The sequence below is a fragment of the Beta vulgaris genome, chromosome 8, assembly GCF_026745355.1.
Source record: "Beta vulgaris subsp. vulgaris cultivar EL10 chromosome 8, EL10.2, whole genome shotgun sequence".
Lineage (NCBI taxonomy): Eukaryota > Viridiplantae > Streptophyta > Magnoliopsida > Caryophyllales > Amaranthaceae > Beta > Beta vulgaris.
This window is the reverse complement of record NC_079209.1, coordinates 48,613,150-48,636,853: the sequence shown is the minus strand read 5'-3', so window position 1 is coordinate 48,636,853 and position 23,704 is coordinate 48,613,150. Positions and strand designations below refer to the sequence as shown.

Sequence of the window (23,704 nt, the reverse complement as noted above, 5' to 3'; positions counted from 1 at the left end):
TTCATTTCATAAAGTTTTCGGATTTTGAGTTTTGGATTTGTATTTGGCGACTTCTAATTTATTTCAACTATTACGTTAACTTAAGTGTCACATCTTGTTTCATTCTATAAAGTTTTCGGATTTTGTGTTTTGGATTTGTATTTTGCGACTTCTAATTTATTTCACTTTCATTATATAATATTTTTGGACTAAATTCCATATTCGAATTGGTATTTCTAAATCCAAATTGGTATTCCAAAAATACAAAAATATGAATGCCATAGGAATTGACAATTCAATGGGCTTTAATCCTACTCTAGGCAATTCAAGGAATAACTTCTGTTTAGACTTTTCATTGAAGGATCAGCTAAGTTTTGCTCGGTTCTTACATACTTAAAAAGAGTACACTATTCGCAAATCACAACGAATTACCTTGCATACTCATCTTATACACGAATGCCTCTTTTTGCCATTATACACGCTATTTTTTTTTTTGGATCCATATGAACCACGAAGGCGGTACAAAGCACAAAGATGAGGAGGGGGAATTCAAACCTGTGACCTATCGTTCACATCACGTCAATCTTAACTACTAGGCCAAGACATCCTTAGTTATTATACACACTATTCTTGACAATACATATAGCAGCTCGTAGATCACAATGTCGAAAAACGTAGAGGAGCAAGTCATCAAGGAATATTTGCCAATAAGTTCCGCCAGTAATCATCTTCTTGACTGGCATGAATCAACATCATGAACATAGACACCACATTGGACAAAACAAATTGCAGATCTTTAGGATTTAAAACCATCACTCAATGTGAATACACATCCACTAGAAGCCCTTCAAGATTTCGATATGAACTTGCGCTTTTTTTTTCATGTAAATTGAAAAATTTGACTTGGATATCACGTATCTAAAACCGTTGCAACACTTCTGAAAACTTGATTTCAAGTCAAACGGAATAGACATTTCATTAGACAAAGTTCATCATTTCTGGAACCCAAAAGGAAAATTATTCAACGCTACTCTCACTACTACTATTTTTATATTTTGCAAGGGAATATACACAAAAACAAAATTTATTTGCTAACCAACAGGAGTATTTTCTACAATATTCACCAGAATAATAACATTAGAACAGCTATAGATACAAAATTAAGGAATGACCCAAATGCAGGCTTTTCCAAAAACAATGTACAGAAAAAGATTGCGCGCAGGATCCTGAACAGCTCCAGCCTGATCAGCTACACCTAAGATAAACTTTTATACAGAATCTAGGGGCCTATGCAACCCCTCAGAAAAGAAATTCTAAAGAACCACCCGCAAGTAGAAGTGAAACTAAACTCTAGAATGTCAGGTCCTTCAACTTGTTGCAGCATGCGCTCGAATTAATCTACATCATCATCAAACTCGACATTTTGTTCGTTATCTTCTCCTACAGTGCCACCCTCCTGCTGCTGAGAAGTGTTCTCTCCTAATGGGCTAAAATCTTCCTGCCTATATGCAGGTTCCTCCTCATCAGATTCCGCCCACGCTTGTCTCCGCCGACTTGCAGTTGTAGGGGGACCCTAGAATTAGAGGAAAGGTCATTTCCGTAAAAAGAAAGAGATATAAACTACTCTTGCAAACAGATAAAATGGCAATGTAGATTGTAAGTGCAATTATATGTCTCTTATTGAGGTAATCTTCAAGAACATATCAGATTAATCAACCATGATCATCATAACACCAGAAGAAGACGAAGGGAAATGAAGTTATGAATTAATAAACCAAAACTTTTTCTCCCCCGGAAAGAAGACACTTTGTACTATGAACAAAGAGAAAAAATAATTTTTCAATAATAGACAGCTTGAAATGAAATTCTGAGATTACCATTTCTTCCTCAGCGTCTGAATCTTCAAGCCCAACTGCAGCAAGAGGATCTAGAGCATGGTCTTCACCATTATCATATGCCTCCGCATTGAACTGATTAGTTGGTTCCCCATAATCATTGTGGGGTTCATCCATATCTTCCTGAAATTCAACCCTGTTAGCTTCAAGTTCTTCAGTCTCATAATGCAACTTCTCGCTCTTGTCCCTCCTCTTCTTCTTTCCTCCTTTCCTTCTCTTCTTCTCACTATGCTCACCCTCCTCATCTTCACTTTGAGCCCTTTCCTTTCGCTTGGACGGTTGACTGCTGCTCTTCAATTGCTCCTGGAAAATCCAACTTGTCAATTGCAAAGTAAATGACCTAAAAATACTTCTAAGCAGCAATATCCTAGTAGTATGACCATCTTCTGACCGAATTTAGTAGCCAATCAACAATTGACGAAATATGGCAAATGCTTTTTTGGATAACAGCACATAAATCAAACATAATCGAAAATGCCCAGTGCTCCTCACTCCTTGCCCAGTCTATGTCTCTCCAATCAGACATCTAGAGATTATGATATGATATGCTACAACATTAGGTGAATCCATCAAGGAAAAAAGTCCGATGTTCTAACATATATGATATAACCAGGAAAGACGGTACATCCTCCATGTTCTATTAGTTTCTGCAACGTTTGATTTTTCTCGGTCTCAAAAGCAAAACTATGGATTGACATACTTGATTACATTTTAGTAGAAAATTGTGAAAATCTGATATGTTGAGAACATATATTGAAGACCAACAAGATCTCACGTTATGGTTTTTCTTTGTACTTTATAATTTTCTTCGGGGACCCTTCATACTATATTCATTAAAGAAATGCGGTCAAAGTTTGTGAAATTGACCCTTGAAAAACAAGATACATGTTCGTCAAAGTAAATACACACAGAAATGTATGATATAACCATACCAGCTTATTTAGATGATAAAATCACTCGGTACACCCAAAAAATCAGCATAAACCTAACCCACTCAGTACACCCAAAAAAGGGCATAAACTTAACTGCTTTTTGCAATTAATGATACCGTCATACCAGATTATTAGATGTCAAAATTAGAGCTGTCAAAAGCTGACATGACAACACGACACGAGCCGGATACAAAAAAAATGGTTTTGTTATCATTAATGGGTTAGTGTTAGATTTTCAATCCAAAACTGACACAACTTTACATATTTAGCTTAAACATATAGGAAATTTAACATTTGAGCACCATTTCGGGTATAAGTTGGCAAAACATTAATGAATTCTTTTATTTCTTTTTGATGCACTAGCAAGTTATTACCTTGATAAACATTTATCAATGAATATTGGGAATAAAAATTCAGTTTATTGTCAAAATTTTATAGCGATTTTGAATAAATGGGTCGGCACGGGTAACTGCTTAAGTAAACGGGTCGAATTAGTATCAAGGTGTTTCAACATGATCAGTTAAACGGGTCGCGTTCATGTCAAAACTTTTTGAAACAAACACAAAATAGACACGACGTGACCTATCGATAGCTCTAGTCAAAATCCCTCTATCCTGAAGTAACAACACATATTCACTGAGGTTTTCCAGAAAAAAAGTGAATGTCCCAAAATATAACTCCTGAAGAGGATAATTACATTTCCAAAGATAAGCTCAAATTGAGCAAGATATTGCAATTCATAATAATGAGAAAAAGGGATAGCTAAACTACTAATTCTAAAACGGTATATAATAGCGATCAATGCTATTGCTATGTATTCATGAATGCCTTCCGTTTTAACACCCATGATTTTCAGAATCATACAAAGGCAACCTTAAAATTCTATTACGACATCGGGTAGCGACTTCGAGGTTAGGGGTGAGATCTGGAGATGATGTTCATCAAATTCTCATCATCTTCCACATGATACCAACTACCGAGGTAGTTGCTTCACATATCGCAAACTATTCCGCTTAGCATTTACTAGACAGACCGTCAGTCTAGAATAGAGTATTTTATGTCTTGAACTACAAGGAAAGACTGATGGGAGAAAGTGCACAGAAACAAACGCATAGATATGAGAGCGAGTCGAGAGAAGCTAGACAGATCATCTGCAGCCAAGAAACAAAACTTGCAACAAACAAATAGAAACATGCACTACATGATACCCAAATGGTAAGCCACAAGCACCTGCAAGGCCGCAACTACTAAGATATGATGTACGTTTTATTCAAAGTTCGCTAAGTGATATTACTTGCCTTGACACGTTCGAAACGCTCTTCCATTTCTCTCACTCGCTTCAGCTCTTCCTCTTGTTTTCTCTTTTCCACCTGTTTCAACAATTGTCAGTGTATTCATAGACATAATAACATAATTTCTCCTTAAACGCACAAAAGCACAACATTATACCTGAAGCCTCTGCTGTTCTTCAGCCTTACGACGTGCTTCCTCAGCTAACGTTACCTGACGAGCAAGCTCAAGTCTCTGCCTGCTCTGTTGCTCCTCGAGTTCAGCGGCCTCCCTATAAACTTTGGCAACCTCCAGTAAGTGCTTGCAGTAGCTAACATGTGTCTCAATCTTCTTCTCATCAATTCCATGAATATTCTGATTAAAAGCAACAGCAAGATGGCCAAACACACTAATAGCAATCTCCAGCTCAGCAACTGTTGTGCGCATCTAAAAACAAGCCAAAGACAAGGCATCAAAAGAGTTGAAAAAAAAGGTTCGAAATCATTGCATGACACCAAAAATTAAAAGTGAGGAAGATCAGAACCCAGATATTACGAGAGAATTCTAAGTTTCTAACAGTTTAAAGTCTAGGGGAGATAATTTGGAAGTCTATTAGCTAGGAGGTACAATTGGTTGTGCAACTATCACTATCAGTACATAAAATTTATGGTGGGTTATAATTAGGTTCAAGAGAAAACCAATATAACATGTTATGAGAAAGATCAATATAGTGTAGGCCAACAGACCAAACAGAAGGTAAATAATAGAATTATTGACATAGCTCCATCAGTGTGATTGAAAGGAAGAAAGGCATTGTGCACATAAAGTGGAAAGTTTTCATGCAGCACAGATACATTGTGGTTGCATCGGCCATCATGATGGTCGAAAGGTGTTGCGCACATACTGAAAAATTGTCACCCAGCACAGAGTATGATTTTCTAGCAGAAATATATTAATAGATCTCACTTCAGAACGATCACAACAAGAGTCAGCAGTAGAAGACCATCAATGAGCTGAGGCAAGTTTGAGCCCGGGGTCACTAGCTCCTTTAGCACAAATTCAAACTCAAATTGTCTAGCTCTGAAATCTCTAGCTCGGCTCGGCTTGAGCCGAGCTTGAGGTTGTCGAGCATGACAATAAAGAATGTCATGAGATTCTGTCATCAGGCATGACAAAATACAAATTGTGTCCCACTCCTGACATAAATTGTCATGAGATTGGGTCATACCATGACAAACCCATAAGTGGATCATGGGACGACTAGAATCCATGAGCAAGTTATGCAAGTGGGTCCTACTAGCAAACCAAAGAGAGCTTGACAGATGGCGTTTGAATTATGGTTTTACTATTCAATGTAGCAACAGTTATATCTCAAAATATACAGATCAAAATGTTATACGTCAAAGGTCATACCTTGTTGAGGTATTTATACAGAAAACCATATTGCTTCTGACAAGAAAGAGTTCTTCCTTATCTCTCTAAATCTCCAAACTTGATATTTTTTGAGTATTTGATTACTTCTACTCTATATGTCCCGAAATCCAACCATGTAATTAAGCTGAGTATCGAACTATATGATATCCACTATTATTGTTATTATTGTAATTTAACAGTAAACGAGATTAATTAACAAAACTTATATACGAGATTAGTTATTTATAAATAGATGTAATATATTACTAGTTATTCATTAATAAGACGAGAATCATTGATTAATAATATACAGAACTATAGTATTGCATGCTTATGTATATATCTATTATTTACTGAATATATATACACTAATATAGGAGAAAGAGAGAGTTGAAAGCAGGAGACAGAGAGATCATCAAATTTAATTTTAGTCATGAGTGAGATGGATACGATGAAATTGGCCACCAAGTCATAGTTGATGCCAAACTTCATGTGGAGGAGGGAAATAGGGACCAGACTTGAAAGTGAGGGGTGATAATTGATATTCATATTTCTAAGTTTTGCTATTATGTAGGGATATTAATAAGAATTTTGCTAATTTATATTAGTACTCATAAATCACAAGCTTAATTTTTGTATTCGAGCCCACTCACAAGCTTTACGAGGCTACCTTGATCACACCTCTATTGCATGGAATTTCTTCAATTTGAACCTAACATCAAAATCCCCAAATTATGGAAACCTTATTTCTTGTTGTTATCGTGGCTAGTGGTGCTAATCGAGTTGGGCAGCTCGGAAGCAACTTGAACTCGAACCCATCAACGCTCAATCAAAGCTCAACTTGAACTCGACTCGAAAGCTTGACGAGCACAAGTTGAGCAAGACCGAACTCGACTCGATAAACTCACTAGCAGCCCGAAAATATTTATATGTATATCTTTTAATACAATACTAATATTATTTTCAAACTATTGATTTAAAAAAGAAATCGAATTGGCAATAACCAAAAAACATAATGGGTCGAAGCCCAAATAGTTCATTACGCTTGTTTTCATTCTTTGATGGTCCATTATGTCCTTTATTCACTAGTCCACTTCACTACATAGGTTTTTATAGTCAGCTAAGGAAAAGTCACTATAGTACTCCTAAAGTAACTTGTTAAAGAAATACAAAATTGGAAGTTCCAAAAGACAAAAATCGAGAAGGTAAAAGGCTTTTTTCCTTTCTCCCTCTGACCTCCTCTATCTCTTAGCCCGGTTTTGATGCCGCCCAAATCTCGACAATAAAGCCGTCCACCCTTCTAATGACGCCAATTAAAGAGAGAGAAACTTGAAACACTTATTCAGCCACCAACTATTTCCTTTCATCTCTCCTTCTGCTTCTCAATCTGTAGCTCCTTCATTTGGACCCATGTTTTCGGTGGTATTTCCAGTGAAGCATCCATGGAAAATTTGTATGTTCTTTCTTGTTGGCTTTTTTTACCTCAAGATTGATAATCATATTACCTAGAATTAAGGTAGGTTACAAACCTTCAATCTGAGTTTTTTTATTTTATGTTGTTTGTATTATTGCATTTGGGGATCAGATGCATTATTTTCTTGAAATTTGGAGAAAAGAAATTAAAAATTTGGGTTTGTATCCTATAAACTTGTGTTCTTCCTATCTGTACAAATGGAATAAGGTTAAACAAATTGGAAATTTTTAAAGTCAAGTTGAGTTTCAGTTCAGTCGAATCGAGCCGCATATATGGTAACAAGTTTGAGTCGAACATGCATTTAGCAAGCCTAAAGAGAAGCAAGAGCGAGGCGATCGATTTTCAAGTCGAGCAAGGACCTGCTCGTGATCAACTAACTCGACTAGTACCCCTAGTTGTGGCTCTTAACATGACGTGTGTCAGATTTGACGACGAGTAGTTATCACTACGTATCTTTGTTTGTAAAACCTACTTTCAGTGTCCATAACTGGTTATTTTTTGAGGCTATGTGATTTCTCTTCTTCGCTCTCTTTCATAGTTTCTCGAATTTTTGCTGAAATTCCTTGTTTATTACGAGGGTGTCAAGAGTTGTTAGACTCATATGATAATATTACTTTGAAGCTGCAAAGTTATTGTTCCTTTTCCATGCTTTCACTTTTTTCCTACGTCTTCTATTCAGTATCACATAATTAATGTATCACATGACCCACCCACCCTCCCTCCTTTTTGATTATTCTTGAAAAACTCTATTTGGAGAGAGCTAGTCTTGCGTGGACCTAATCCACACTCCAATCGACCCATAAAGTTAGAGACTAATCTACCATTATCTAACATAGTCACAACTTTTTTTTTCATAGTCACCCTTTTCTTACATGCTTAATATAAGGAAAATTACACTTTATAACATAGTAACTTTTTCTCACATAGTCATCCTTTACCATTTATAACTATTCATCTTTTATATCTATTATTCATAGTAACTTTTTCTCATGAATCACATGTAGGAGTATTAGGTCAACACATCCATATATGTTTTTTACATTTGGAGAACATGTGAGAGTACGGCATTTTGGTGTATACTTTTGCTATGGGGATTCATGCTCATTTTTCAATCTTGATCTTTAGAATACTGTTCTCTAGATAGAGTTACTATTTTTCCTTTCCAAGTGCCAGAACACTTTTCTAATTACCTGTGTCGGCCTCTCCGTGAGTTGTAGGCATCTCAAGTTATATAGAATTTTTAAGAAAGGTTCACACTTTTAAAACCATCACCAAAATATGTTAAAAGAAGTCACATAAGAAGCAAAAGAGTAAGTTGGTGAAGGTGTAGTAATTCACCTCATCTGCAGACCTCTTTTCCTTATTCAGCAGGGATGCTGAAAACTTCTGCATCACAACACCAAGATTGAATTTAAGGGTATAATTCGAAGGTGACAAATGCATGGCTCTCAGTAGTGCTCGCTTGCTGTCCTGCCACTGCTCAGCTTCATAATGAGTCCGGGCAAGATACAGGAGAAGTTGACTTTCTGTATTGTAGAAAAACTTCCGCAAGCAATTATGATACTGCAATATAGGCGACATGGCAAAAACTCAATCTTAAATAAATAAACAATTAACAAATGGAACACATGAATAAGTAAAAGAGCAGTCAAGCACCATTTTTACAGCCAACGTATAATTCCCTTGAGCAAAGTACACATGTGCCAAATTTATCCACACATCTGGCATCTGAAAAAAAATTGTTCCACTTCCAGCTTCTTGCACCTGGAGCAGAAAAATGAACAAATGAGACAATCTTTTCAGAACTCTCAACTTTAACCTACAACAATCTCTATTCTCTCACCTAGCCCCATCCTCACCTCCTCAATTCTTCTCCTCCCCCACCACCCCCCTCCCTCTGCATTGCCACTTTTCTTGATTATCCATTTAGCCCAACACTCCTGCAATTCTAACCAAGGTGATGGTCCGCTATATTTTCTCTATAGTCTATCCTTAGAATGATAGTCAATCCGCTAAATTATTAGGTATCTCCACGACTCTACCCCTTCTTGTTAATATGGTGCAAAATTGTTTATATTGAATACTCATAGATTGAAAAGGTCACACTATCACAGCTAGATGAGCCAACTGACTCCTAAAGTAAAAAACTATTCACAGCTTACCTGTGTAAATATTTCTTTGGAAACATCAAATTGTCCCTTTTCTGCAAGAATCATTCCCAGCCCGTTGGCAGCATACAAATTAGTGGTGCACTTCTTTAAGACCTGATAATCCAAGGACAAAGAGATAAAACAAAATTGACAGCATTAAGAGTTTGATAGAAAGAGCATACAGCAAAGATTAAACCCAACACCCCCCCTCCCACAAACAAATAAATAGTACAATAATAACTAAATGGGGGGGGGGGAGAGGTACAAACTGATAAAGGCTGTTATTCAATCCTAGTAAAAACAAGAAATGATATCTAAAAGAATATTACATTGGAATAAATATCTTTCGCTTTCTCCAGATGGACAGGAATGTGCTTCACCTGTTTCTTTAATTCACTTACAAGTGCAGCAAAGTAATTCCAGTTTCCCTAATCAATAAAAAGAAAATAAATCAAAAAATTATACACAGATTATAATGAATAAAGAGGATGGATACAGTAAATAGTGCAGAGAGCCACTATTAATACAATGGCAGATAAGGTTTTTAATGATGCTGAAAGAAAAGGCTATAATACTAGATATGGGTAGTAAAACAACACCTAGACTACCAGCACCCAGGGAAGATCTGGCAACCTAGGTCTGAGGACCATTGAGTTCATGAAGTATACATTCTCCCATTGACAAATAAAAGGGTTGTTTCTAAAAAGACCCAGAAAAGAACTATATTAACAGGAAAACGTGGTACGGAAGAATAAACACATAAAAAGTAATCAGGAATGAATATTTGTCAAAAGAAACATAGCAACTATGCCCACCAGACAAACAGAAGCATAAAAATCCTTCCCATCAGCAGCCTCACTAGCAGCACGGAAAGTCTCCTTAGCCCTAACCCATTCATCATTCTTTAGCTCCAAGCATCCTAGAATGGCAATAGCACCGGGGCATTTATCATTTATCCTTAATGCTTCACCAACCTGTAACAATAACAATTTACTCCATAAAAGACAGAATACATGACAGCGTAAGGAACACAGACATTAACTTCTTGTCAAACTCTATATTTCACATAAAAGTCACCCAAAAACAGCCCTCTGTAACCTCAGTCTTCAGACTACAATTTTCTGAATCAATATGTATCACATGTTGGAACCAAATGATACGAAGTGGAATATAACTAGATTGAACTCATTCAAATAATTTTTTTTAGAAATAAGTTAAGTGACCAGGACAAAAGAAGTTATAAAGGTGAAATTTAGGAGTAAAATTATGCTTTAATCAATTGTGTGAAGGGACTAACCAATTCAATGCTTAATTGAATGTTGCTTCGAGCCTTTGCTATGGCAGCAAGCCTTAAAAGAGCATCTACATACTCTGGATACTGTGAATCAAATCAGAAACAATTAGCAGTTAATCAGCAAATATTACTTGTATGACACATCATAGAGGGGAGAGAGTTGCATGAATACTAAGCTTTGTTCCTCTAGCAGGAAGCAGAAAGATGAGGAGTGCCTTGGTGCTAAGGTAAAATATTCCATTTCACCAGGGGAGAGGTATAGGAATTTGATCGGGGAACTTGGAGTGGGCATGGAACAGCAGGATCAGAGCAAGGGTAACCTTAATGTAAGATATTCACTTAAGATATCTTTTTTGTGAGACTTGATTATTTGAAAACACCAACCAAGTTCATATCCCATCCGTGGAGGACTATGGTAATAGAAAGTCTCCTAAAGCCATTAAGGCTAATGTCCCAACTCAACCTCATTAACAAGGTTCAGCACATGGTAAGGTAAGAGGTTATAATGCCCTTCATCCAATCGCAGGAAACGTCTAATTCAGTCCAAAAAAACAGAAGTTAACTAAACAATAAAAAAAGAATCGCTAAAAAAATCTAACCCTAACCAACATCTAAATATGATCCCAACAAAAGAAATTGCAATCAACACTCCTTAATTTTCCATGAATTTATGTTATCATATGAAACCCATTAGGGAAGGAAAAAAGTCTTGAACGACATTTTATTAGAATAATAATTGCTTACGCCTAATGTTGCATAAGAAAAGGCCTTTATAATAATCATTTTTTCATCAAAAAGTCGCTCTATATTACGTTTCTGCTCAACCTGAGACCTAGAATATCAAAAATCTGAAGGCATTGAGCAATATGACTCGAATTGGGAAATATTTTGCATATCAGCAAAAGTTTAGATTCTTTTTAGCCAATTTTACAAGAATAGTGCAACTCAATAACACCATTTACCTTATATAAAATTAGGCGATATAACAAAATTGCACTAAGAGTTCTATGTAACTCCTCAAATAACCGGGCCAGGTTAAAGATTGTTGAAACTCTGTTCCATGGTAGTTCCACACAATTGCCTTCTTCCTCAAGACGACGAAATATCTGGATGTCCTTGTACTGAAGCAAAGCTGTGACTGCATCCCCAACATAATTTATTTCTTTGCCATTGATTAATGAGAGCCATACACCATTACCTAAAGCATCCTTGAAAGTTTGTTCTGCAAGCTACAAACAAGCCCAGAGAGTATATATGGATTATTCAAGAATATAGCACGTAAATAGTGAGCCAACATGAGCCAAGGTAACAATGCTATTGTTGGAGCATAATTCAGCAAGTAAAAGAAGTTGCACAACCAACAAAAATGAACATACCTCAAACTCTCCCCTCTCAAAGTGAAGAACCCCAATGTTGTTAAGCAGGTCTATTGGTACATCTTCACCCACTTTGCTTAGAAGACTCCGTGCCTATAAAGATGCAGATGCATAAAATCGTATATATAGTAAATGGAATCATAGGAAGAGAACTGGAAAACAGACAAGACAAAGTATCTGATAGTCGACAAGCCCTTACAGTTCTGTAGGCTTCTAGAGCAGCTCCTGCATCAGATGGGGTCAAAATTTCGCCAAGATCTAAGAATGCCTGCATATAACTTCCATCACTTAATATTCCAAAGACCAGAACCAAATGTTTAACAGTATCTGAGTGTATGACTGCTATATAAAAAAAAAAAAACTATATTCTAGAAGGCTCTTTCATTGGAATTTCAAAATTCTAGCAGACACAAGTTCACAACACATAGTAACAGGCAGTCAATTTGATAAATAACTTCTATAAAAATCACTTGGAAGCATGTCACAATCCTTAAGAATGCATTAACAAGCAAAGCACTGAAAAAGAAAGGAAGAGCGAGAGAGAGAGAGCAGGCATGGTGTCAAAACAAGGCTGCATCATATCGCAGCGCCTGTGTTGTAAAGGTTTTCACATCTACCGAACCAATACTACCTACATCGTAAAGGTGTAAAAAGCCGCGTTTTAGGCAGGTACAAGGGAAATCTCATGGTCTGAGTCGGTGTTTGGAGGTACGACAACCGCATCATCGTAACCGGAACCACATTTTTGAACTATTTGGGCAGGTCATCTACAAGACTACAACAAACATAAACTAGCTGACAAGACGGATATATGAGTAAAAGAACGGGCAAAACAGTGATCCAGTAATAGCATCTCATATTTCTCATATAATAAATCAGACATTTGTCAACAGAAGCGATATTCCTTCAAGTTGACTAATCACTAAAGAGAGATTTACTACTCCAACAACTATTATTGTCTCAAATCAAGCATCCAATGGCTCAAAATAACTTCCGTACCTCGGTTCTCAATGAGCATCAAAATCCTTTAGAAAAACTTATCAGGTCAACAAATAAACTAAAGCTGGGAAACAGGTAGCATTGGGTCTATTTCGTTATTGTATTGATAAAAATCAGGTCGAATATCCTTCAATGTCAACCTAAACCACACATTGAATGGGTTGGTTAAACAATAATCGGTTTATCATATCATTATTCCATCTAAAATAGTAAATTTAGAATTCCAAGTTATAATTTGATAAAGAAATGGAATCAATAAGTCAATTATAGAAAGTGCATTGGTTTAAATCATTACAATAAGTACATGGTCCATCTTTTAAATTCATTATGTCTTTTTCCAATTTACACTACTTTTTTAGGATGATTATATGTAGATGGATTAGGAGGGTCAAAAGAGGTTGATCTTGGGTTGCAAATACTAAACAGGTATTTTGTCGACCAGTTAATTGCAAAACAAAACACGGTATCTTCAGGTTATTGAAAGCTCTATAAAACATTGAGAGATACATTTGCAACCAATATTGCAGCAATGTAAAAATCAAGAACAATATTCATTAGTCGGGAATGCATAATGGGCACCTAGGTTAGATCACATGGAAACTAAAGGGATGAAGGTATTAAATAGGATGAGTACAATTTTAACTATAGACAAAATATATTCATAAATATTATCACGATACACCTAACTGACCAAAAAATTTATAACAGAAACATTATTTTTGATGTATAAAATATCAAACAAATTTCTTGCAGTAAAAAATTCTAGTTATTCGTATGATAAAGAAAACATCAAAATAATAAAGCAAAAGTTCAACTGGGCACAACCACGGTATCTCCTTTGCAGGTCGGACATGTGTCCAAGACAAATCCAAGCCTCCCAAGGCGTGTTGGCATTGTGTCCTTTAACACACAGTGTCACACACAAGTACACAACTACTATCTATAAGTGTTTGCTACCATGTAGCTAAAAACTTCATAAATTCAGCTAAATCTATGAAGATTTTCACCCTATAATTTGAACATTTCGATGAAGGACATAAACCTTCCATATAATTTTTTTGAAATGTATTACTCACCCAATTCTCACAAGTTAATTCAGATCCATGAATCATGATCCCAACAAAATTTAGCCATGTAAAATTGAACAAGGATTCTACGCCAAAGTAAGAAAAAAAAATTACATCACCTGAGCGTCACGTGGATCGATTCTAGTAACTTTCCTCAAGACCTCCAAAGCTTTGTCCGTCTGGTGGAGTAAAGCATAAAGGTGCCCAAGAGACTAAACATATTTGAACAATCAAAAGCATACATGAATCAGCAAACAAATGGAAATAATGACACTTCTTAGTCTCCAATAGCTGAATGCAATAAGGCACCTTCTAGAATCGACAACTAACCTTCAGTGTTTCACAGTTCTCAGGATAGACCTCCAAGACCTTTTCAAAATTCGCAAGGGAACTTCTGTAGTCTCCCAATTTGATCTGTACTTGGCCCAAGCCTGCAGAAGGCATATTGAGTTTATCCCATAGACCAGGAATGAAAAAAAAAAAAACAGATAGTTGCTACAAACAAATCATAGCAGATGATGGGACTCAAAAAGAGGCAGTAGCCAATTCACAAGGATTAAATTGTAGAGAAAATCAGCTAAGCCACCCAAAACGGTCCTGTACTTCTCCATAGTGACGTAGCAAGATGATCAAGCTTTACAATCACTAATTATGTAAAACTGTTCCAATGCTTAAATCCACACAACCCATTACAGGAAAAGACATTGTAAATAATAGATATTTAACCAATCAAGGCCAAGTACAATTAATAGACTAGTAAGAAAACCAAGATTCACTTATATAAGCCAATTGATAGACACTGTACACCTGACACTTGGTGTAAAATCAGTTATGTGTCATTACATATATTTCCAGGAACGGGAATTTCCACTGTTGAACAGCATGGGAAAGCCCAACTAAAATGCACAGAGGAAGCCAAAACTGAGCATGCAAATGTTGACATAACGAAACTCCTCAATTGAGCATCAATGGATGTAAGGCTACAAATCCCCCATGAAATTGAAATTTGACATAAAGGCATTGCAATTTCCTACGCATAATTTCATTTTTTAAATTTTTCGAGAGGAGGGAGGAGGAGAGAAAAATTAATAATAATGAACAGAAAGGCTGCATCAAAATGAAAAACACTAAACAGCAAACAGCAATATTATGAAATAAGCCTGTTTGACACATCTAAAAAGACATGTTACAAACCAATCTCATCATAATCCAAGTGCCACCAAAATACTGAAATTGTAGGAGCATTTAGAAAAACAGACAAGTCAGAAACAATATACAAAAGAAAACCTATTAATCTCATATAAAAAACCTATTGGCTGATTGAAAACCCACTACCAGTCTACCACCACTGTGCACTTCAATCACTCTTTCCGCCTCAAAGTCTCAAACTGGTTTTAGCTGACACAACAGTGAATTATCTCGCATTCACTATCCATATTCCTTGTTTGCATTGAACATAGAACTTCGTTACTTTTTTCTACAGCCTAACATTTATCATACTTCCTCCATTCTAAAATAAATGAAAAGCTTCTCTCAAAAAGCTCACATAAAAGAGAGAAGTATCTCATTTATTTCAGAACGGAGGAAGTATATACTACATAGTTACCTTTTATCATCAGACACACTGACAGATAGATTTGTCACCCATTGGACCAAGAACCAAACACCTTCTCAGAAACAAACTACATTAATCTAAAGCATCTTCATGGGACATACCATAGTATGGCAACACAAATTCCTGGGGCTTGCTGCTTTCCTTGACAGAGGCCATGTAGTATCGCCCTGCTTTTTCATAGTCTCCCTGCAGAAAGATACCTCAACCAATTGACACGGATAGATGACATTGAATACAAGGTTCAAACACAATGATAGCCTATTATAAAGCAAAGGATATGAAATTAAATATCTAACAGGCCAAAGGATAGCAACTTCTTTGAAAGAACAATCCAGTGAGAAGTAAACTATAAAGATAGATGAAGCAGGGCCACCAAAAGTAAAAAGCTTGAAACAGGAGAAGTATGTTGAACTAATATTTTACATCACTATAAAAGAACACTGGGAATAGCAGACATGATAACAGGAACTTAAGGCACGGGAAGAAAGTAGGATTGGAATACAAAAATTGACATAGGAAAAGAAACAGGCTTCACTCTATATCTTTCTTTCCTTAGTCAAACCCGTCTCAATCAAAAAAGGGATATTGTCTAGAAGATGCAACATCCAATAATAGAAAAGAAAAGACCAACATCATTTCAGACCTTGCTATGATAAGATCGAGCCAAATTGTAGTACGAATGAGCCTTAGTTGGTCCGTGATTTGTAACAGCCAAGGCCGTTTCTGTCAGTTGCTCAACTAAAAAATGTTGACCAGTGAAGAAAAAGTGATTCGCCAGATAATTCAAAGACAAGGCATTGTAGGGATATATGTCAAATGCAATCATCATTTTTTCCATCCCTTTTCTAATCCCTGCAGCTGTCACGCATATATCAACAGACACAAATTTAGGGTCTAGCCAGAGACACAAGTCAAACTATGATTAAGCTGAGAACACAGCCACCATAAGAAACATTACAGGTCACTAACCATCATTTGCATGCAAATCCAAGATCCCAAGAGCCACAAGAGCTTCGACATTTTCTGGATCTAACTGCAAATCCAATAAATCGCATAAGCATATGGAGAAATGTGATGGGGAGAAGCCAAACAATAAAACTACCCCATCAACACACACACAATACACAAGCACACACACCAAAAAAAGGGAACAATCAAGCAAAAGATGGCCAAGGACAAGAAGAAATTATTTTATTCAAAAAAAACGTTCTGCTAAACAAGCATTTTAATGTGCAGAGATGTGCGTAGAAAATTCTTGAGATTAATTGGAACAAAAGTATTGTTTCAGATTTTGGGCATCAGCTTATATATCCCGTCCCTTGTAACGAAATCACACCTAAGTGTCGGTCACTTGCACAGATCAAATTGTTAGACTTGGTCATTGTATAAAATTTTGTACAATTTTGATCCAAATTGAAGTGCTAATAATGGTGTCAAAACAAGGCCGCATCGCATCGTATCACCCGTGTCGTAAAGGTTTTCAAATCTATCGAACCGATATTACCCGGATCGTAAAGGTGTAAAAAAGACCGTGTTTCAGGCAAGTTCTAGAGATATCTCATGGTCTAAGCCAATATTTGGCGGTACAACCATGACCAAAATCGCATTTTCAAACTATGGTGCCAACCAACCACCTATATTAAGTGTCAAGTACCCAACATGGATATGTGAGATAAAACAAAAGAGTCTAATGCATAGAATATGATACTTCATCCACAACAAATTAAGTGGGGGTGGGTGTGTCGAAGAATCAACATGTAAAGAATGCTTACCTCCATTACACGCTCAAAAGCTTGACGGGCCTTTTCAAAATGACCCAGCTTGTAGCGACATAGACCTATGCCTAGTCTGACAGCTCCAGGGCAATCAGGATACACTCTCAAGGCTCTCTAAAAAAAGGTTGACAAAAACAAATTAATAACAAATGAAAAAAAATCCACTTTTAAGTGAAATCCGTAAGCTAAACAAGGACTAAAGGTAACCATTCTACTCGAAATGCTTCCCATACATACACTAAGCTACAACTGACCTTATACAATTCCAAGGACTCAGAATAACGTGCACGATTAAACTGCACAGAAGCCTGCAATGACATAGATGATTAGATCAAAAGGATAAAATAAAGGGAAAAACAATTTCGTGCACGAAGCGATCAAAGTAGAGAAATGAACATAAATAGATAATGACAAAATTGTCAAAAGGACTAAGTCTAGCCCAATATAGGGTTGTGATTAACAACTACAAAAAGGGCAGAATGGGGCATAGACTAAAATATATTGGAGATAGCGGTAATCACAAGGCGCTTTGGTCTAAACAAGATAAACTATATTAACTTTCGAGAAACAACTGACTTCAATAACTATTTGATATTGTCCAATTAACATGCATCTTTAAGCCGAATCTCAAGTTTCTATGTTGGAAGCAAAAATTCTCGAGCTGGCATATATGACAAACCATAGGTGTAATTTCTGTTTTGGGACATGGAAATCTTCATGAATTAGCAAGCAACCAAATATGTCGAGGAATATTAGTTTCCTAAATGGCTGAATTAGTAAGTTGTATTTTGAAAACTATAATATTGGTATGTATTATCATCTATCTAAGATTATTGTTAGCTTGGGCAACATGTTGTACAGACTATTCCTTCTTGACTATAAATATAGGTCGTGGGAGAGACATAGCTATGGAGAAATAACCACCGAGAAAGGATGTGGGTGTTTGGATCAAACACATATTAGAAATAGGATCCACGACCTCTTGTGTGATAATGAGAGATATGAGTTCTAGGGTGATTAGGTTGGATCGCGGGATCTTTAGACCCTTGTAAGTCACCATATCATACACATAATTAAAAGTTCAAGTACAATGTTGTGACTTGTGGTACTTCTCCAATCTCCCAGGCTTCCATATTCCACATATAATCTTCTTGTCTTCCTGTATTGTTGTTTCTCGTCTGTTTGTTCGCAGTATTATTCTCTTACTCTGCAATTTGTGAACCATCATCTGGTCATTCCTAACACTCTTCTGATCTCATACTTCCCCAGTTATAAAATAAATGAAACGTTTCTCTTCTTTATGTGAGAGCTTTTTGAGAAAAATGTTTCATTTATTTCAGAGGAAGTATATATGTTTCATTTATTTCTTGACTAATTAATTAAAAAGTACAGGTTCAAACATCAGCCAATGATCCAATGTAGATTGGCAAATTCTTATCAAATTTTAGCTGGCTAAATAATCTTTCCCAACTTAAAAGAAATCGTAAATACCAATTGAAATGATTAATACAGAGCCGCAGCAGATGAAGGGCCAACAAAAGATGATAAAGCTATATGACCAAATAAATAATCATGCCGTATCAACCAGAACATTTTATACAATAACATAGTGAAGAATTCCTCAGTGGGTCATTGTTACCACAATGGCGCGGTCAACCACAATTATGATACAGAGATTATAGACGTTAATATGTCTTAAGCTACAGAAGATTTCACAGAAGCTGCTTGTAACAGAGACTGTCGCATATAACTAAACATAAAGAAAAAACAGAAATGCACAAAGAGCCTTTGCAAATTATGCAAAACAAAATCCTAGCCGTCTTCATCACAGGTAAAACAGCAAATTCCTTCTCCAACCCCCAAAAGATAGAGGTTATAAATACCTGTCCAAGAAGAGCAGGCACATTATCGGGATCACCATCGAGTACAATCTTGAATGTATTAAATGCCTGCTCTACATCACCCTTAGCAAGTAAAAGCTGACCTGCAGGCATCAATTATGATGAATTTACTAATTAATCCTCGTCAAAATTACTGAGAACATTCAGTGGACAAGAGGATAATCTTAACTGATGTAAAAGAACGACTCCTACTCAAACAAGGAGCTCAGGGTAATAAAGACTTTAAAAATATATATAACAAAATAGAAAGATAATTATACAAATGGGAATACAAATATTGATGTAAATGAAGCATGCACAATAGCATTGCAGAGATCATTCAAGATCCTGAGCAGGCACATCCTAATGAGTATCCATTACCATTTCACAAGTAAGGATAGAAGAAGACAATTGTTGTGCATGGCTGTTACATTATAGAAACCGGATTTGGAAAACAAACTTGTAGAATAATGAACTCAGCTCAAACAAGGCAATCACCCTAAGGCCTTACCAATGGAATGGTATAGGATATTCACAATAGATCATCAACGATCTGCCAGCAAGGAAGTCAATTGGTTGTCAACTAATGGAACATGATGATTTACTTAGAAATGCATTGTCAACAAAAACATAGAATGTACAATTTCTTAAGAGGTTTAACTTCTTCCAAAATGCAGGAATGAACTTATGTCCCTGGGTAAGTGGAAATTCATGCAAGAAGTTTACTTCATCTACAAAATACAAACTCTCTATCTTTTATTCAAGTTTGTCTACCAAATCAACTCCCGCCATCTAAATAATAAACATCCACTTTGCACTTCATATACTTCCTCCTTTTGTTTTAGTTGTTCCACATTGACTTTTGATACTATTCATCTAATGTAGTTTGACCGTCTTTGGTTAGCTTTTCATAACGAAAAAACATAGTCAATGGAGTCTTGTAAGATTCGTCTCAATATATACTTTTCAAATATCAATTTTTAATTATGTAAGATTGGAGATATTAGAGGTCTAAGTTGTGCGTTGGCAAACGTGTAGAAGATAAATGGAACAACTAAAAAGATGGAGGAAGTATAAATTATTCGACTTCGTCCAAATTCACAACAATAATAGTATGTGATTTATGAAGGGACACTTTATTTCATTCACTAATCTTTTATCATAACCTTAATGAGTGTATAAAACTTGATATCATTTTTCAAAGGTCTAAGGAAGGGCCTCCAAGAAATAGCCAAACTTTATGAGAAAAGATAGAACGTTTTGTACACATCAAGTACACTCTTTCGCTCCCAAGGTGTGTGTTCATAATGTGAATAGGATTAATTGATAGTGTGCTGCCATAGTGGAAGTAGTAAATGTTGATGAACAAATATTCTCTATTGACCAAAGAGAAGAATAGATAGAACAAATCCAAAACATGGAAACGTAGTGAGACAGGGGCGACTGGATTAGATTAAAGTGGGAGTTAGACTTGCACAATTATTATAGCACCTGGCTTACACTAGGACTGAAATATGTTTAAGAGGTATTGAAGGCAAAAGCTTATAAAGGACGCAGTCGCATTCTGGGTATTGGTCATGTTGTCACAAAATTTGTCCTGTAATGGATCATTAATTCGTATTCTGGCCAAAGCAACCTGAATATTTCCCAAAAAAATCACCTTGATAATTTTACTTTTTTATACACTCATTTACACTTCTTCTGAGTTTAAGAAGTACTCTTTCAACGTAATATAATCAAACCTATCATAGTAATTTTTTTTTGACAAGGAAAGAAAAACTAGGACTAGCTCTACTGCTCTAGCTATAATCCAACCTATCATAGTATGAGTGAGTTATATATTTGGTGAATGAAAATTTCTAAAAAATAATTAACACGCCAGAAATCATGTCCCTAAGCTTTGGAGTAGTTAGAAAAGCAACATGATACACAATTTAAGTGTTTTTTATACAACATACTTCCAGCGAAAATCCATTCACGTCTCATCATGACCATGCGGGGTAGCAAGAGAGTATATGAAGATGAGGTACCAGCCAAAAGGCTTTGCTCATGGGTAACAGTTGCATTATTGCATACAACTAGGCTAAATCCTTTTTGCATGGCATTCAATTCAGGATTCTAAATGGTTCTAAATACAAAACAATAAGTTATAGAAAAAGGAACATAAAGCGCTTACCTTTGCCCACCCAAGTAGACGATTCATGCATGTCAATTCTTGATGCCCTATTATAGTACTGAGTTGCTAAAGCAAAATGGTTATCCTTCTCCTTGAGACTTGTCTCAATTTTACCTATATAACTATAGTACGCGCCCAACGCATTTAAAATGGCAATCCTTTCATATCTCACATCCGCATAATATTCATCGATTTCTGAAATCGCATACAACAACATAAGCCCCAAACTCCACAAGCATTGAGAAACCCAACTAAAATCAAGTATACAACTTCTGAGCCAAAGCTAAATACTGGTAGAAATCAGACTATTAGTAGCATTACCAGGGCTTGAACCTTCTTCCAATATTTGGCGAAATTGTTCAACCTTCCCTTGCTTAAAATACTCCCTCTGCACAAAACCATCACAATTAGAACAAAAAACACATATACCCAAAGGAAATTTCCAACACTACTATCATAAAACAGAATTCACTCCCACACTTCAAGTAAAAATTATCATCCCCCCCTATCTCAATTCGGCCGAACTCCAGTAACAAAGACAAGTATATACAACTGTGCAGAAGTAAAATTATACAACATTACTAGAAGAAAACAATAACAATTAGCAAGCAGAAAACTTGAAAAACTATTACATTGAAAAACTAATCTTTTACAGCATTAACTAAAAAGAATTCTCCACAACATCATTGAAGTTTAATAAAGCAAAATCAAAATATTCGAAGTAATTGAAGATCAATTAACGTTCTAAATCCATAAAAAATCTGATAAGAGGATAGAGAAAGTGAGCGAACCGCGATGACGAGCCAGAGGTCGAGAGGAGCTTGTTCAGCTTTGAGAATATCGAGAATGTCAGTGGCATCGCGAGGTAATTGATCAAGAGAAACTCGAACTTCTTCCTCAGAGTTTTGAACTGGAATATATACGCACGCCATTGATGAATTCTTCAAAAAAAAAAACCCTAATTAACGAAATCTTCTTTCTCTCTCTACTTGAAACAACAGTGATTTTATTAGAAGCGTTGAAGTGAATACCGGTGACTGGTGAGACGGTGATTTGATTTTTGGCGGCTGTGTTGTGAGTGGGATTTTGTAGCCTTGTAGGTGCGGCCTCACGATTTATTATTTTACCTCACAGACACCGGAGTCACGGTCTCATGGACATGGTGGGTTTTTTTTCAACTCTTACTAATGTTCAAATATCCTTTACTATATAGGATTTTGCTAACTAGAGTCACGAGACGTTGGATAAGCATTAAATATATTTTTTAAAATGATATAAATCGTGGAATGCATTCCAAAATCATATGTCAAATCGGTATTATTAATGTTTAAATTCATTAAATATTTCAATTTTTAGTTATCTTATGGAATGCTCCAAGGATGCTTGTTAGCTTTTGCCTATTATATATACCTCCAAAAATTTATCAATATGTGTAAGGTAAATTGGTTGGATTTCATTAGCTCTTCTTTTATCTCATATTTATATTTGATTGGACTTAACAAATTTTTATTGGTCCTAAAACATACTCCCTCCTTCTCATTTTATAGTTCCCGTTTCACTTTTGAGTACGGGAATTAAGGAAACAATAATTATGATGTACTTGTATAGGGAGTAGTTTTTTTTGGAGTTATTGTCATTAAAAAATGGGAACATTAAATGGGTGACATGTGAAAAGAAGAGAGAGAGTAAAAAATGATTTTTTTTTCTTGAAAAATTGTCAGAGTCAACCTTATAAAAGTTACATTTTGTGAAAAACAACCTTATAAATTTATTTTTGTGAGAAACAACCTTTAAACCTTATTTTTTAGGAAAATTTGTCAGAAACCACCTTTTATAATCACTTTTTTGTGAGAAACCACCTTTTAAAAAAAATTGGTTAATTAGCCACCTTTTTTGTTCTTTTTTTTTGTTGGAAGCCACCACTTTCCGAAATCCGGCATTGACCTTGATTTTCCAGCGTTGACCATCAGATTTTCGCCATTTTTTTCCAGATTTTCGCCATTTCTTCCACCTAAGATGTCGGGGGATGCGAGGGAGGTGATGGGCTTAGGGCTGGGAGGGTGGGGATGGTCGTGGGGGGGTGTTTTCCGGCGGGTTGCGAGGGAGGAGGGGGAGTCGTCGGGGATGCGAGGGGGAGAGGGGGTTGCCGGGGATGCGAGGGGGGGGGTGGGAGAAAGATAAAGGGGAAAAAATGGCGAAAATCTGATGGTAAATCAAGGTCAATGCCGGATTCCGGCAAGTGGTGGTTTCCAACAAAAAAAAGAACCAAAAAGGTGGCTAATTAACCAAATTTTTTTAAAAGGTGGTTTCTCACAAAAAAGTGATTATAAAAGGTGGTTTCTGACAAATTTTTCTATTTTTTATTAGATGAAATCTCATAGAGTTTTTCCGTCTGATTTCCGATGTTGAC

At 36.1% G+C, this 23,704-nt stretch overlaps 1 protein-coding gene across 3 annotated transcripts; it reads right to left on the bottom strand.

Moving 5' to 3' along the window:
* Positions 1-1,047: 1,047 nt before the first annotated feature.
* Positions 1,048-22,483, bottom strand: LOC104883430 (protein CTR9 homolog). 3 transcript variants are annotated; one of them, XM_010667959.3, is made up of 25 exons: positions 22,326-22,483; positions 22,086-22,235; positions 21,616-21,682; positions 21,295-21,489; positions 19,122-19,222; positions 17,493-17,546; positions 17,236-17,352; positions 16,433-16,496; positions 16,107-16,321; positions 15,565-15,649; positions 14,179-14,279; positions 13,968-14,060; positions 11,982-12,050; positions 11,783-11,875; positions 11,369-11,635; positions 10,410-10,490; positions 9,928-10,086; positions 9,442-9,540; positions 9,125-9,226; positions 8,619-8,726; positions 8,301-8,525; positions 4,256-4,522; positions 4,105-4,176; positions 1,857-2,177; positions 1,048-1,552 (listed from the first exon to the last, which is right to left on the bottom strand). In XM_010667959.3, exons 2-25 carry the CDS (start codon positions 22,224-22,226, stop codon positions 1,373-1,375), a joined length of 3,276 nt encoding a protein of 1,091 aa, XP_010666261.2. In that variant the 5' UTR covers positions 22,227-22,235; positions 22,326-22,483; the 3' UTR covers positions 1,048-1,372. The 3 variants fall into 3 exon arrangements, with proteins under 3 accessions (XP_010666261.2, XP_010666260.2, XP_048491194.1); XM_010667958.3 differs by having other exon boundaries at positions 22,086-22,474; XM_048635237.2 differs by lacking the exon at positions 21,295-21,489 and having other exon boundaries at positions 22,086-22,474.
* Between the last annotated feature and the right edge of the window lie 1,221 nt (positions 22,484-23,704).